The following is a 14,354-nucleotide window of genomic DNA, read 5'->3' on the forward strand; positions in this document are numbered from 1 at the left end:
ACGTGGCTTCTTTGAAGTGTGACGTCAACACTGGGTCAAAGGTATCTGGTAGACGATGTCGGCCCCCGTCGCGGTTCAGTGAAGGGTGATGGGTCCTGACGCGACGGGGGCCGACATCGTCTACCAGATTCTTTGTGTTGGATTAAAAGTTTTAACTTTAAACATGAAACTACCAACATAGATGAACTTTCATCATAACAGACAAGACTTTTTTTTCTAATTCTTGTGAAAAAATAATTAAGTTTCTTTAAAACTGCGCCCTTTCAAAACGAAAACGATATAAGAAAAGATGTTATGGACTTACAATGAAGACGTGGGGTACGTAGTATGTCGTCAGTGCGCACGCGCACCCAGCACACCATACAACGAAGGCTTTATTCTTCCATATTCGCACGTTCATGATGCTTTTCGCGCGGTGTACGAATCGTCCTCTGTTCTCCACAGATCGCAGAGGCATCTTTTCGTCCTGGTGGTCTTCTAGATCCAGTTTAACTTTTCTCTCAGGATCGCTATGTAAGTCTAAATCATGAGGAATCGTCTTGAAAGACAACGCACAGAACAGTAGAGATGCTCCCAGTACACTTAAGCATCGGAAGGTGTTGAAAAGTCCGACTTGACGTAGTAGGGCGTTTAAGACGTAAGGTAGGCTTGCAGTGAAGACGCAACTTCCCGTAGTCGCAAACCCGTTGACTAGTCCTAGCTTTGTGGTGAAGTAGTGTCCCAATATAGTGATAGCCGACACGTTACTAATGGCCATGCCTGTACCCGTGATGATACCTGTACACGAAAGAACTGATGTATTTATCCCATTTATTTAGTTAGTAGTATATTCCTCATTTATTTACGAGTAGTACTGAAAAGTATTTGACTGTAAAAAACGTGCTAATTGATAGAGAACCATGTAGTAAACGTATGGTTGTATAATGGGACTGAGAATTTTCTACCTATAGCTATCCCATGGAAAAGTAGTTAGCACGTTTTAAGACAATAATTTTCGGTACTAAATAAATGGGATAAATATAACCAAAGCTTACACGAGAGATTTTCCAATGAACTGTAGTGGTAAATGAAACACATTTTATCAGTCAGTGTACTCAGATAATTTCAAACAGATTATTTCAAACAGTTGCCACAATTTCCGCACTCTTTCGCCATTTAGAAAAGGCTAACCAAAAGACTCACTAAGATCACAAAACGCACTTATTACGAAAACGTAGTGTATATGGTGAGGTGTAATATCCACCGAATAAACCACCGAGTGAGCGAAGCGAGTGCAACGGGATTATCCCACCATATACACCGAGGATAAGGCGGGGCAATTACGTTATTATCATTTATCCACTGCGTAGTACATTTTGTAGTAGTATATAAGTTGAGACAGTTCAGTTCAGACAGTAGTTGTATGTTTGCTTTACTTTGTTTTCTTTCACATTGTACTAGTAAGTACAAGCTTGCTACTAAAATGAATTGCTGATTCTGTTAATAAGATTACCGAAGGTGACGTAGAGAATCTCCAGACGAGAGGCGAAGGAACTCGTCATGAGGCCCGTGAAGATCAGCACAGCGCCCAGAGCAGACGTCTTCCGGCACCCTATCTTGTCCACAAGAATGCCGGCTAGCGGACTACACAGGTGCTGCAGGCCCCAGTTGAGAGAACCAATCCAGGCTGTGGTGGTGAATAAAGGATGAACAACAAATAAACATGGGCATAGTGACAGCGCCTCGTAATATCCATCAATAAATTGACAAAGTCAGCTATATTACACACAACACTTAGAAATTCTGCTAGGTATACAAGGTACTAGTAACTACACTAATAACAGTTCTAAAAAGATTTCAAATAGCAATCAAATCGTACTTTTTTGTTTGCATTGACAACAGGTTGTCGTCTACTGTCCATTGTATTTGGTATTTGCAATACCTGTACCTTGTGTGTGCCATGCTAATATTTGAAAATACACACAAACACATGCAAGTTGTGAGATAAGAGTGCAGGAACTGCCGACATAAAATGTATCTTTTTGTTGAGTCCTAACTTGATAAATACAATGCAATTCCAGGGCGGCAAACTTAAAAGCAAATATTTCAGTTGAGGAAATCGGTCTGATGGTGACATTTACAGTGATTTTACTGCCACTTACTAAGTACATTTTCGCCATCATTTCTTTCTTAAAGCGTTTGAAACAGACCACCCAAAAACACCCAAAATAAGGCTACGCGAGGCGTCATTTTTTTTAGATCGTACCGCCAATAAATGACTAGAACCTACCTAGGGTACAAAACAAGCAACCGTTTTTTGTCAGCGACGTCGCGTTTTAAATTTTGCCTCACAGATATTCAACTCACTACATTTTCAGAAAAGAATGACCAGAAAATTGACTTTGAAAATCCCGTTTTGTTGCCCTGAAATTGCTTTGGATGCCTGTTTAAGCAAAATTCATAAGATCGGAATTTCTGTGCTTCGTCATCAGCAATTTTAGACGACAGTCTAGACACCTACGTGAACACCTCCACATGTCGGTGTCATAGCCTCAACCCACAGGCTTTCCTACGGGGGTACCGATCTTAGAATTCGGCAAAAAAAGAAGAGAAAATAATTCGTTGCGAGAGGGTTAATTTCCCCCTCAAATTAGCCTCCATAGCATGCCAAAAACTGGGGGTCTTCAGGGTCTTTGGGATATTTTATGTGCTATTTTCTGATTGCATATAGACAACATAGCCGGCCTGGTTGAATCACCCCCGTTTACTGGGCTAATCAGAAAACAGCCGAAGACCACCAAACCCACAGTTCTATTAGCCTGCTACGGAGGCTACACTCAAATGAACTCTTGGCTAAACCCCGTGGTCAAATACCCTCCCTATTTTGCTAAATTTTAGTTTTCGAGCCCGCGTCGTGAGTCTGGTGGTTCGAGACTTTCTGTGTTACGTGCCTGTGCATCACTCGCCCACCCTATCTAACACCTGAAGCAGTGACTGCGGTTTTATTAAACCAACCACAAATGTTGACAATGTGGGGAAGAACAAACACACCTGCATGCCTGCGGCTACGACCTTTCGTCGAGTTTAAATAATTGTGGTCAATATAACCCTTCAGGTTAGAGAGAGCCTTGTCGTTTGACATATTAACGGCTTGTGTCGGGGCTACCAAATTAGTTTTGTGCTAAGTCAGGAATTGGTTATTAGGGGGTGTGTGTTGGGTGGTACAAGGGAGGGTTAGGGGGTGTGGAGATAGTCGCATTGCTCACAGCACGAAAACCGATATTTAGGCAAACTTTCAGCAATATGTAAAGAATCATTAAAGGTGGGAAAACATTTCAGTAGACTTTACGACTTCGTAAAGGCCGCTGAAAGGCAAATTCCGCCTTTCCGTAACCTTTCAGTGCGCTTAAGTACGACGTAGATATAATCCATACCTTTACGCTTCCTTTACGAATCCGTAAATATGATACTACTAGTTGTCGAAAAAGTATCTCTTTTCTCAATTTCAACGAATGAATGAAGACTGCGGAATGACGACTCAACACTTTTGCACAATGACGGCGAAACAACATTGAAACTCACAACCAAATTTACATCACAGAGAGTGCCGAATTCAAACTGCATTAATTAAGAAGTCCTCAGTATCATACTACTGGTTATCATAATATTTTCAGGTAGCATTGTAATATTGGTGCAAGGGACAAATTTTACCTGAAGTTGCTCTGCATGAAAAATAGATTTGATGAAGTATGTATCAAACTGCAAACAGTTAAGAAACCATAGTAAAGTCTTTATAACTTAAGTCTTTAGTTAGCATCTCACAGGTGGTAACAACTAAAATTATCGGTAGACAGGTAGACAAAAGAGATCCTGTACAGCTCCGATTTTATCTGTACTAATCTGCATATGCAGGTAGTATTTCGAGTCCAGTATATAAGAACTGTAACAGGTGCTCTATTCTAGTGCCACACACAGCGCACTAATACTAGCTTATAGGCATCTAGAATGTTACCACTTCACAGGTAGTAAAAATTCTACGGCCACATTAGAAAACAAATTACACAAACAAACGACAGTTTAAACACGGCTCTTCAACATGATACATTGCTGACTTCATCCTACTTCTGGTCTCACCAGCTATTGTTTAACTCCAGGCAGATAAACATGTGTACTGGAGCGTTTCGTCAATTTAAACTGATACCTGAGGGCACGTTATAGACAACTAGCCTCCACTATAGCCTCCGTAGCAGGCTTATAGAACTGGGGGTTTGGTGGTCTTTTGCTGTTTTCTGATTAGCCCAGTTCTGAAAAAACGTGGGTAATTCAACCAGGCCGGATATGTTGTCAATATGCAATCAGAAAATAGCACATAAAAGCTCCCAAAGACCCTGAAGACCCCCAGTTTTTGGCATGCTATGGAGGCTACTCCACCAGGCCTTTCTACGGGAATACAAATCGTAGAATTCGGCAAAAAAGGAGAGTAAACTTGACCAGGGGAGTCCGGCCGCGGAAGGTTGCTTCTTTCCCTCCGCGGCCAGTCAAACCCAAAGGCGGCCAAACTCTCCTGGCATATTTTCTCCGTATATATAGCCAGGGTAGTTAGTGTAGTACTGAGACTACTTGACAACAAGGACAGGAAATAAATCATATAGTTACAAGAGTTGCATCATTCCAATATTTGAGTTACAGTAGCTCCAATTGAAATGAAATCTCTACGGTTTTTAGACCATGTACAAACGTCTGTCGAAACCGTATAAACGATTGTGGCTGTGACCGTGAAATTGATGATTAAATTGCAGTATGCTAAGACATGGTGGGTGACGGCACACAAGTTTTTTTTCGACTTATTTTTATGCCGCCACCAACGCATAAACGGACAACAGACATACTCATTTTCACCTGAGTTAAGTGAGGAAATTCGTGTTATGTGGCTTTCCCAAGGGCACAAGATCGGTGGCATGACAGGATTCGAACTCGGGACCTTCTGGTTCCGAGCCGAACGCTCTGTCGATGTCTCTGTCGTTACGCCACACGACTGTGAAGTTGTCACAAAATGAAGACTCAGGCCGGTATTAAAACGACGAAAAAAATCAATAAAAATGTGCATGCAACACACATTTTGCCTTATTCCAACATAAATGTCAAATATCATTTTCTCACCTGTACGGAAGGCGTCGGCACCGGGAAAGGAGTCCAGAATAGCGACGTACGTCACCGAGAAATTGTTCTGGATGCCGAAAACCACACCTGAGGTCCAAAACGCCGCGAAACACACCACCCAGCCGTACCCACCATTCGGCGGACTTTCAATGTTACCGTCCCGCTTCATTTTTACAGTACGCCGGTAGCTGGTCCAACTTTCTGTGCCTCAGCTCTCAACGTACATGGGGACTGCTTCGGCCTCAAGCCACCTGCGGTAGCAAGTGGGTTTTAAATCTCAGATGTTTGCGCGGACGCCATGTGTGATCCTTACTTCAGGTGTTGGCGGATGGCCTCGTCAGTTGGTCCCACACAGACTTCACCCAAACGTAGGTCAAAGTGCGGGTAGTAAAATTCAGCTAGCTGCACATCTGTTCAAAAATAGCTCAAAGACCCCCGGGATATTGCATGTGATGAGGCCATGATGATTTGATTATATGGATGACATCCTCTGGGAACCCCAAAACTGACGCGAGCGTGCGATTAAAAAAGTTTGGGAAAAAAAAAATCCTTCATTGTGAAATCTACGTGGTCATTAAGGTTGAACAAATGACTAAACACACCGATTATGTTTTGTCGAATAATATAATAATTAATAGACTAGTACTCTTCATTTTCATTTTTTCACACATTTCCTCTATTGATCTCGGCATTCTATGACATTAGTATCGTTTTCCAATACTTTTCTTTGCAACATACGACATATATTCTCTCATTTCGTACGATTTAAAGTATGGTCGAAAACTTTTTTTGGAAACGGTCGAAAATTCATGCGCGCGTGGATGTCATCCAAATAATCAAATCAACATGGCCTAATGTAGTGGAAAAGATTTGACGACCTCAACCCGATCCGCATAAAGGTGGAAGAACTGCCCTGTGTCACAAAGGTGACTCCTCCCTCTATTCTGTGTCACCAAGTGATTGACATGTGTGATGACACGAAAATTCTGACATCATAAGTTTTAACTTTTTCTCAGAAAAATCGTAACGTGCGCGAAGTGTTCGGCATTGATACAATATTTGCTAGTATGATTATTATGGCATATCTATGAAAATGTGTTTCATTATGATGTTATGATGATATGAATATCAGTGTATTCTAAAGAAAAAAAATGCCCAGAAACAAGGCGTATTTCTGACATCTGACAAAGCTGTATCTTCTACGTCCAAATATCATTAATAAATCTTCAAACATTTGTTTGTCCACATATTCATTTACGTATTTTGATATATCATTTACGTATTTAATGCAACATATTAAATTACATGTATGTATTTTGATGTAATGTAAGTAAGGTCCTTTTCCCACTTGGATAAAATTGTCCGGATCGAGTCGAATTGATTTGCTTCGATCCGGCTCCGATCTGGCTCTATCCGGTCCGAAGCCGGATCCAAGCGAATCAAACCGGCTCGATCCGGACAATTTTATCCTAGTGGGAATGAATCCTTAGCTAGTGTGTTTCAGGTGTGCAAAACTGATGACTTCGGTGCAAAACTTTTGTTCGACTTTTTTTTGCCTAGGGGCCCACTTAGAGCCGTACCAATTGGTCTAAGCCATTTATCCAGCCATTTATCAAACTCAACCTAGATTTTAGACTCTAAAGTTCTTGTAACATGTTTTTTATTTCTCTGTTTTTTGTCTCTATTGTATGTTTTTCTAAATATCGTATCTGCGTAGAGAAATCTTAAGAAAGTAGGTACCAGTTGTAGCCGGGGGAGGTGGACAGTGACGGTCGGCCTGGGTGACAGATGATTGTCCCGAGAGTGTGATCAATCTTTACAAATTGTTTCAACTGTCACCGCTTTTGTGTGGTGTACGTTTAGCTTAAGGCTAGACTATTAGAATGGAAGACGAATCCCTTTGTCCGACATTATCCTATCAAAACATGTTTTCGTGCGAAACTAAAACGGTTGTAAGTCCTACCAAAGTGTCTAATACCAGCCCAGAAAAGAACAAGAAACAGTCATGTCTTCAAATATAAAGTTACTGTATCAACCAAGAATTGAGGAGTTCAAAACCACGCGTAGGTATTTTCCAAGAATTGTCGTTGTCACCAAGCTAAGCACGGTTGGGGCATCATCAGCTTTATTACAACTCTTACAATTAAAAGTGCAAAGATCGTTTGGTGTAATATAGCAAGCTGCCGACGCGCCGCGTGCCTGCGAAGCTGGTGCATGTGTTATGTCGAAGTGCGGTTATACCGGCTATACAGATACAGATACAGATACAAAGCTGTTGCGAAGTCACCCCGAAAACTGAAGAGTACTAGCCGATCGCAAGAGGGCGTTGTGTAAACATGTAGAGTGCGGCAAAACGACATAGGTTTTCCAAGTCCCATAAATAATCGAAGCCCTATCCATAATTTGATAGCAATAAACATTATAACAGATATTAGCCAGTAATTTAGTAGACACTCTGTGAAGTATAGTACTTGTAAAGTCTATATAGTATATATACAACTGCTCATTGTACCCTCTATAATTTACATATAGTATAAATATAGTATGTAGCATGACTTAGTTGTAGAGGTGTACTAGATTTAAGTCAGTAGTTCTATTGAACATTCTGCCAGACATAGTGCCCGCGCAGCCTATATGTAGAATTTTTGCTAGTCCCATACCGGTATAGCTAGTAATCTTATTATCTGCCATACACTGTACCTTGGTGTGCAATATAAAACTTTGACTTGACTTGACTTGTTTTTGCCTGTCCGTCGCAAACCGTACGCGTACTATCTCCCTCCATACCAGTAGCACTGCTGTAATCACAGCTGAAATTGGCCAAATGGGGTCAGTATAACTTTGCCGACTGTCAAACAAAAGACATGAAAGAGTGGTGGCCAAGTGGACTAAGCATAGGATCCTAGGCGCAAACTTTTGATCCAACGCCCACTTGGCTATATCTTGTAGAAAAGCGCCACCTGTCGTTCAACTCACGAAGTCCAGGTCTGCAAAATGAGGATCTCATTTGCATAATCAACGAGAAACATCTATAGGTCGTTAGTTGTCGTAGGGGTGAACATCATTTGGCGAAGGTAGGAGACTGTGACTCTGTGCTTTCGACTCATACATAACAATAAAACATTGTTTTTAAATGCCTGTCTCTAGAGATATACTTCGATATTCTTTGTGCTGCTTTCATTGAACATTACAGATATACCATCGTAAGGCCACAGCAAGTAATATTTATGGATGACATAAGCGCGCGCATTAATTTTCGCCTGATTTGGGGGAAAAAACAAGAAATTTTGTTGCCTCCTGACAGTGGTCAACATGGCGAAAATGGCCAAAGATGTCTGTTGCCATACCGGAAGGTGGATGGCAGATAACTATGAAGAGAGGAGACAAGAAAAGGCTCTGATTCAATGCTTTGTTTCTTACTTTGATGCAGTGAGATGTGATGCTGCTATACACAGCATCCATGTTCCAACGGTGGTCAACATAATAAGTATCGAACACTCTAATACAAAATTAACATTTTCTACACGACTGGTGTTAAAATGCACTACGTCTGGCGTTCCGAGGCGTACGGTTGTGCCTTCCTACTATTAAGAACAGTCAAAGGACAATGTGATGCGCTACACTAAAGTTCAACTAAGGACACCAATCCGCTGTTCGAAAAGTTGTTCCAGAACGTAAAAACTCCCGGTGTTCCAGACAAGCAACGGCGTTCGACGAAAACTGTTTACAGTTACCAGTTGGCTGTTCGAGGCGACGGACGTACATTTTAGCTGCTCCTGTCCTTAGTTCAGATTTGTGACAATATGTCGAGACGACGTGGCCGGCGAAGGTCCCGGCGGTTCCGACCGCGGTCCCGGGCGGTAACCTTCCCGCGCTGCCCTCCCTCAGACACCCATGCTGACCAGAAGGGTGGACGTGTGCGGTTCTTGAAAGCCGCCGCGATCACCGTGTTGGTACTCGTTGCTGTGACTTCGGTAAGTTTTCTTCCAAAACAATTTATTATGATTTCGGTCATGAAAGTTTATCTGTGACTGTGTTAATTGGTAGTTACGTGTTTAAAGCTAAAACATGTTTCAACACAAGAAATAGTTCTCACCTAGAGCTTCCAAGCAGTCACTGTAGACTTCTTTCAAGGATTTAGATGTACAAAAACTCGTTCTTCTCTAGTTAGAACTACTGTGGAGTTGAACTCGCTGCCACTCAAGTAGAGTAGGGGCAACATCACTAGACATGCTTTAAACAACGTTTACCTTCAGTAAGATGTGTAAACAATAAAATGACGAACATGATACTTCTAGGCTTTTGTTGTATTTCTTATACTAAATATAATCTGCCGTATTCTTTTTGACATCTCAAAAGAAGTGATTCAGAGTTATTTTCGAGTCAAAAGCTTCAAAGCCACACAGGCCTAGGCCCTTATTCTGACCATGAATCTTTTTCACCCTTAGATTGCTGCTGTGGTTATGACCACACAGTCCCTCTCCAATACTGGTGAGAATAAGCCTACCATCAACCTTCCCCCGTACGGGAGCAAGGGAGACGACCAAGCAGGAGGCGGAGATTCAGAAGGTCTCTCCCCGTACTTATACAGCGGATGGACAGGAGTCCAGGTGAAGCCGCGTGACTTTGTTGAAAACGACACTGAGAGTCACAACGGTCCGGACGGCATGGCCTCCACTGATGCCCCTCTGACTCCAGATGCCATGGTAAGGATTCAAAACAATTTTGATTTAATTGTTATAAACAGGTCATACATTTTGTCTGCTTTTGTAGGGAAACGTGAAAGTTTCCTTGGAAGCATTTTTTAATCACACAAAATGAAGGTTGTTGTTCATTCAATTATAGACACCGTCAGTAATACATAACAAAATACGAGTACCTTTCAGTAAAAAAAGATTCAGATGTTGCAAATTGTATTTTCTTTAAAAAAAAACGCAAACTAAATGTGTGCAAACGTACACGGCATTTAGAAGTCAGAAAAACTTATAAATAACTATCATTAAGTCAATATCTTCAAGATATGCACAGAACATTTTAGAGAAAACCATAGAGTGTTTGCTTTCCTTTGTTTGGAATTGGCCTTCGGGCATAATTTTGCAATTATTATTGTAGTATACACTCTCTGACACTTTGTATACGTACTCCATTGCAGGTACCCGTTGGTATGACTCCTCCGGCAGGCCACGCACAGAATGCCCAAGTTCCTGACAACCAGACGGAGACCTTCCGTTCTGAAGGCTGGAAGCGGTTCCGTGTCGAGCAGAATCACACGGATGGCGCCAACAGTACCACCGAGGCCCCAACCGTCCCACCACATGTAGTTGGTGACGAAGAGGGAGAAGTGACCCACGACTGGGGCTACACAACCGGAGGAAACTACTGCAACAACACCAGAGTTCGCCGCCGCGTTTCCAAAGTATTGTTATTATTATTATTATTATCAATATTATTATTATTGATACACTCATGACCATCTACGACACTTCACAAAATCCGTTAAACAATACATAAAGGCTCCGTTTCTTCTCTCACCTGTACCTTTACGTATGCTTAAAGATGTGCTTTTGTACAGTGCTTTATACTCACTTGCAGGTACCCGTTGACATGACTCCTCCGGCAGGCCACACAGAGAATGCCCGAGTTCCTGATAACCAGACGGAGACTTTCCGTTCTGAAGGCTGGAAGCGGTTCCGTGTCGAGCAGAATCACACGGATGGCGCCAACAGTACCACCGAGGTCCCAACCGTCCCACCACATGTAGTCGGTGACGAGGAGGGAGAAGTGGCCCACGACTGGGGCTACACAACCGGAGATAACCACTGCAACAACGTCCGAGTTCGCCACCGGGTTTCCAAAGTCCCCCGCCACGACTCGGAAACCTACCCGGCGACAGACGACAGCTCCGCCGCTAACGCTGCTCACCTGGAGCCCAAGCCGAACTCCTCGCTTGAAAAGAAATTCAGCGGCGACGTCGACAGCACTGGCCACACTGCTGCTATGGACACTGTGCACGCGAAGAACTCTACAGACTTGAATCTGTACTTGGATGCCGTGCTGACAGACATTATGAAGAGCCACAAGAGAAAGCAGCACCGCACTCTGAAACGTATCAAACGGAGCAAAGCCATCGTCGTGCTGCTCGCAGTTGGTGTGCTGATCGCTGGCTCTGTGGCACATGTCTACTTGCGACAAATTGTACCGTGAAAAGGCGCCCTTTATAATTTGATGCAACCTATGCTTATCTGAGTTCTGATATACTGCTGATGAAATTATACCCCGCCATATCACTATAAAAGCACGGTATCTGCTTGGATACTTGACTTTCGAAGCCAAAAGCTTCATACACATTTAAACTTTGTTTATTTTATCACTAAAATGGGACGTACCCGTGACCTGACCTTAGTTACAACCCATGTTACTTGCGTTACAAAAGCTGGCATTTTTGTTCATCATTTTACATATTGTATGGAGAGGTCCTATAGACCTACGATGTAATTTCACGCAGCATTCGTTTCTACGAATAAAAACAGTCCTGGTGGGGAAAGGACCAAGGACATGTATGCTTGCTTGTGTGTGGATTGTGTTCAGTACCAAGGACAGGAATGCTTGCTTGTGTGTGGATTGTGTTCAGCACCAATGACAGGGATGCTTGCTTGTGTGTGGATTGTGTTCAGTACCAAGGACAGGAATGCTTGCTTGTGTGTGGATTGTGTTCTGTACCAAGGACAGGAATGCTTGCTTGTGTGTGGATTGTGTTCAGCACCAATGACAGGGATGCTTGCTTGTGTGTAGATTGTGTTCAGTACCAAGGACAGGGATACTTGCTTGTGTGTGGATTGTGTTCAGTACCAAGGACAGGAATGCTTGCTTGTGTGTAGATTGTGTTCAGCACCAAGGACAGGAATGCTTGCTTGTGTGTGGATTGTGTTCTGTACCAAGGACAGGAATGCTTGCTTGTGTGTGGATTGTGTTCAGCACCAAGGACAGGAATGTTTGCTTGTGTGTGGATTGTGTTCAGCACCAAGGACAGGAATGCTTACTTGTGCGTGGATTGTGTTTAATGTTTAGCACCAAAGACAGGTGTTAATGAAGAATTCTTCGTTACGCCTAATTTTGCCTTTCCAAATGCAGGAAAATGCATCATTGAAGGTTTAGAAATACAAAATTTCCCGGGGGAGAATGCCCCCGGACCCCCTACATTGCTCGCGCCTTCTGTGCTCGGTTCCCTACGGCTCTAGCCATGCAGCACCAGTTTTCCGTCAATTACCGGAACTTTGCGGCGTGTGACGGATTTTTTACCTTCGCCAAGAAGGTTATGTTTTCGTTGGCGTTCGTGTGTCTGTGTGTGTGTCAACACGATAACTCAAGAAGGCTAAGATGGATTGTCTTTATATTTGGTAGGTGGGTAGGTCTTGATGAGACCTAGAACTGATTAGATTTTGGACCCCCTGGCGGCTTGTTATGGTACTGCAGCTGAACTTCCGGTTTTGATATCTCGTGATCTGGACATGGTAGGGTCACTAAATTTGGATGGTAGGTAGCTCTTTGGCTGGGGAAGAAGTGACATGGGTTTGGACCCCCTAGCGGCTTGTTCTGATACTGCAGAAGCATCTGTTGAAAAATATTCGAAGGATGATAACTCAAGAACCGATTGACAGATCATTATGATTTTTAGTACGTGGGTACCTTAAAGAATGCTTGACATATTACAATGATAGCTATGCAAATCAGCAGCTAATTTGCATAATTAATGAGGAAATGCTATAAATCTGCTACCTTCCATGATATGATTATTCAAACGTGTGGCATGTGTAATTGTGAAGAAGAACATTGGCACGTAGTGTTTATGAAAATGAATGCCTAATTTGCATAATTAATGCGAATCGTCAACATTCGTCAAGGCCCAAGGGTAACTTCATTTGGCGAAGGTATGAGATCGTGGAACTCTAGTTTAAAACTAACAATGACAGAATCAAGGCATCGCCTTGAACGTTCCATCATGCAAGAAGAGCTAGATAAGTTCGGTCAGTGGTCCAAGGACAATTACATGCTTCTGAATGGTGACAAGTGTAAGATTATGACTATTTGCTTTTTTAGGATTCCCCCTGCACCGCCGTCACTCAACATTTACGGTTCAGAACTTGAAAGTGTGGCAGTTGCATGTCTCCTGGGAGTCTGGCTCCAGGCTAACCTGAAGTGGGAAACAAACGTAACCAAGATGCTCAACAAAGCAAACGGCCGGCTGTTTCTATTAAGGAGACTGAAACACTTCAACCTCCCTGTGAATGACTTACTGCAGGTCTACAAGTCATACGTGAGACCTGTAGTAGAGTACTGTGCCCCTGTATGGCACCCAGGACTCACTAGTTCCCAGTCAGCTCGCTTGGAGAGGATACAGAAGAGGGCACTGCGCACCATCCTGAAGGATCAGTACGTGGACTACAACTCATCCTTGCACACTACAGGCCTACAGTCACTCAGCAGCCGACGCACGGACTTATGCCGGAAATTTGCTTCTAAGATCAACCCTGACCTCCTCCCACCGAGAGGAAGCGAGGAGCATGGCAGGAACACTCGAAATGCTAACAAACTGAGAACTGTGAAGTGTAGGACAAATAGATACCAAAACTCTACCATACCATACCTAACCCGACTGTTAAACGAATGAATAGCAATATTGTTCTCATCACAACCCTTCAGAGAACTTGAACAAGGGAAAAATTGTGACTTATGTGATGAAAGAATTAGGCCCGCATGTATGTCGTACTGTTCGCGAAATATATCTATGTGTATTATATATCTATTATTTTAATCATCTTTTAATCATCTGCAACGGAGACATGAATGTTTAAGCCATGACAGAACTGATTTTAGATAGGTAAATTTAATTATCGTTTTTATATTATAACTGAATGACACTTTTAAAGTACTTGTAATGGAATCTGCAATTCAGCCAGTAGGCTGCGAGAGTTTCTTTTCTAATAAACCATTCATTCAAACCATTCATTCATAAAACTCAATCCGTTCACCTTGACAGACAAAATTACAAAAATCTTAGTTAGAAATATGAAAACCTCCGAAAGACCACTGAAAAACACTCTCAACACCATGATTTGCTTCTCAAAATGCATGAAATTGCGTTTTTGAAGGCTTAAAAATCGAACATTTCACGGGGGAGCATTCCCCGGAGCCCCCTAGATTGCGAGCACCTTCCA

General features: G+C 42.6%; 1 protein-coding gene across 1 annotated transcript in view; it reads right to left on the minus strand.

Annotated features, from left to right (window-relative positions):
• LOC109464623 (monocarboxylate transporter 10-like) overlaps positions 1-5,585 on the minus strand; it is an 8,730-nt gene extending 3,145 nt beyond the window's left edge. Inside the window, exons 1-3 of the mRNA XM_019761635.1 lie at positions 5,140-5,585; positions 1,493-1,666; positions 305-777 (exon numbers count right to left, since the gene is read on the minus strand). Coding sequence (XP_019617194.1) covers positions 305-777; positions 1,493-1,666; positions 5,140-5,308 — 816 coding nt within the window. The 5' untranslated portion in view covers positions 5,309-5,585. The remainder of the gene's footprint in view (positions 1-304; positions 778-1,492; positions 1,667-5,139) is intronic.
• Positions 5,586-14,354: the final 8,769 nt, after the last annotated feature.

The sequence above is a fragment of the Branchiostoma belcheri genome, unplaced genomic scaffold (genome assembly GCF_001625305.1).
Source record: "Branchiostoma belcheri isolate BF01 breed outbred unplaced genomic scaffold, Haploidv18h27 scaffold14, whole genome shotgun sequence".
In the NCBI taxonomy this organism is placed as follows: Eukaryota; Metazoa; Chordata; class Leptocardii; order Amphioxiformes; family Branchiostomatidae; genus Branchiostoma; species Branchiostoma belcheri.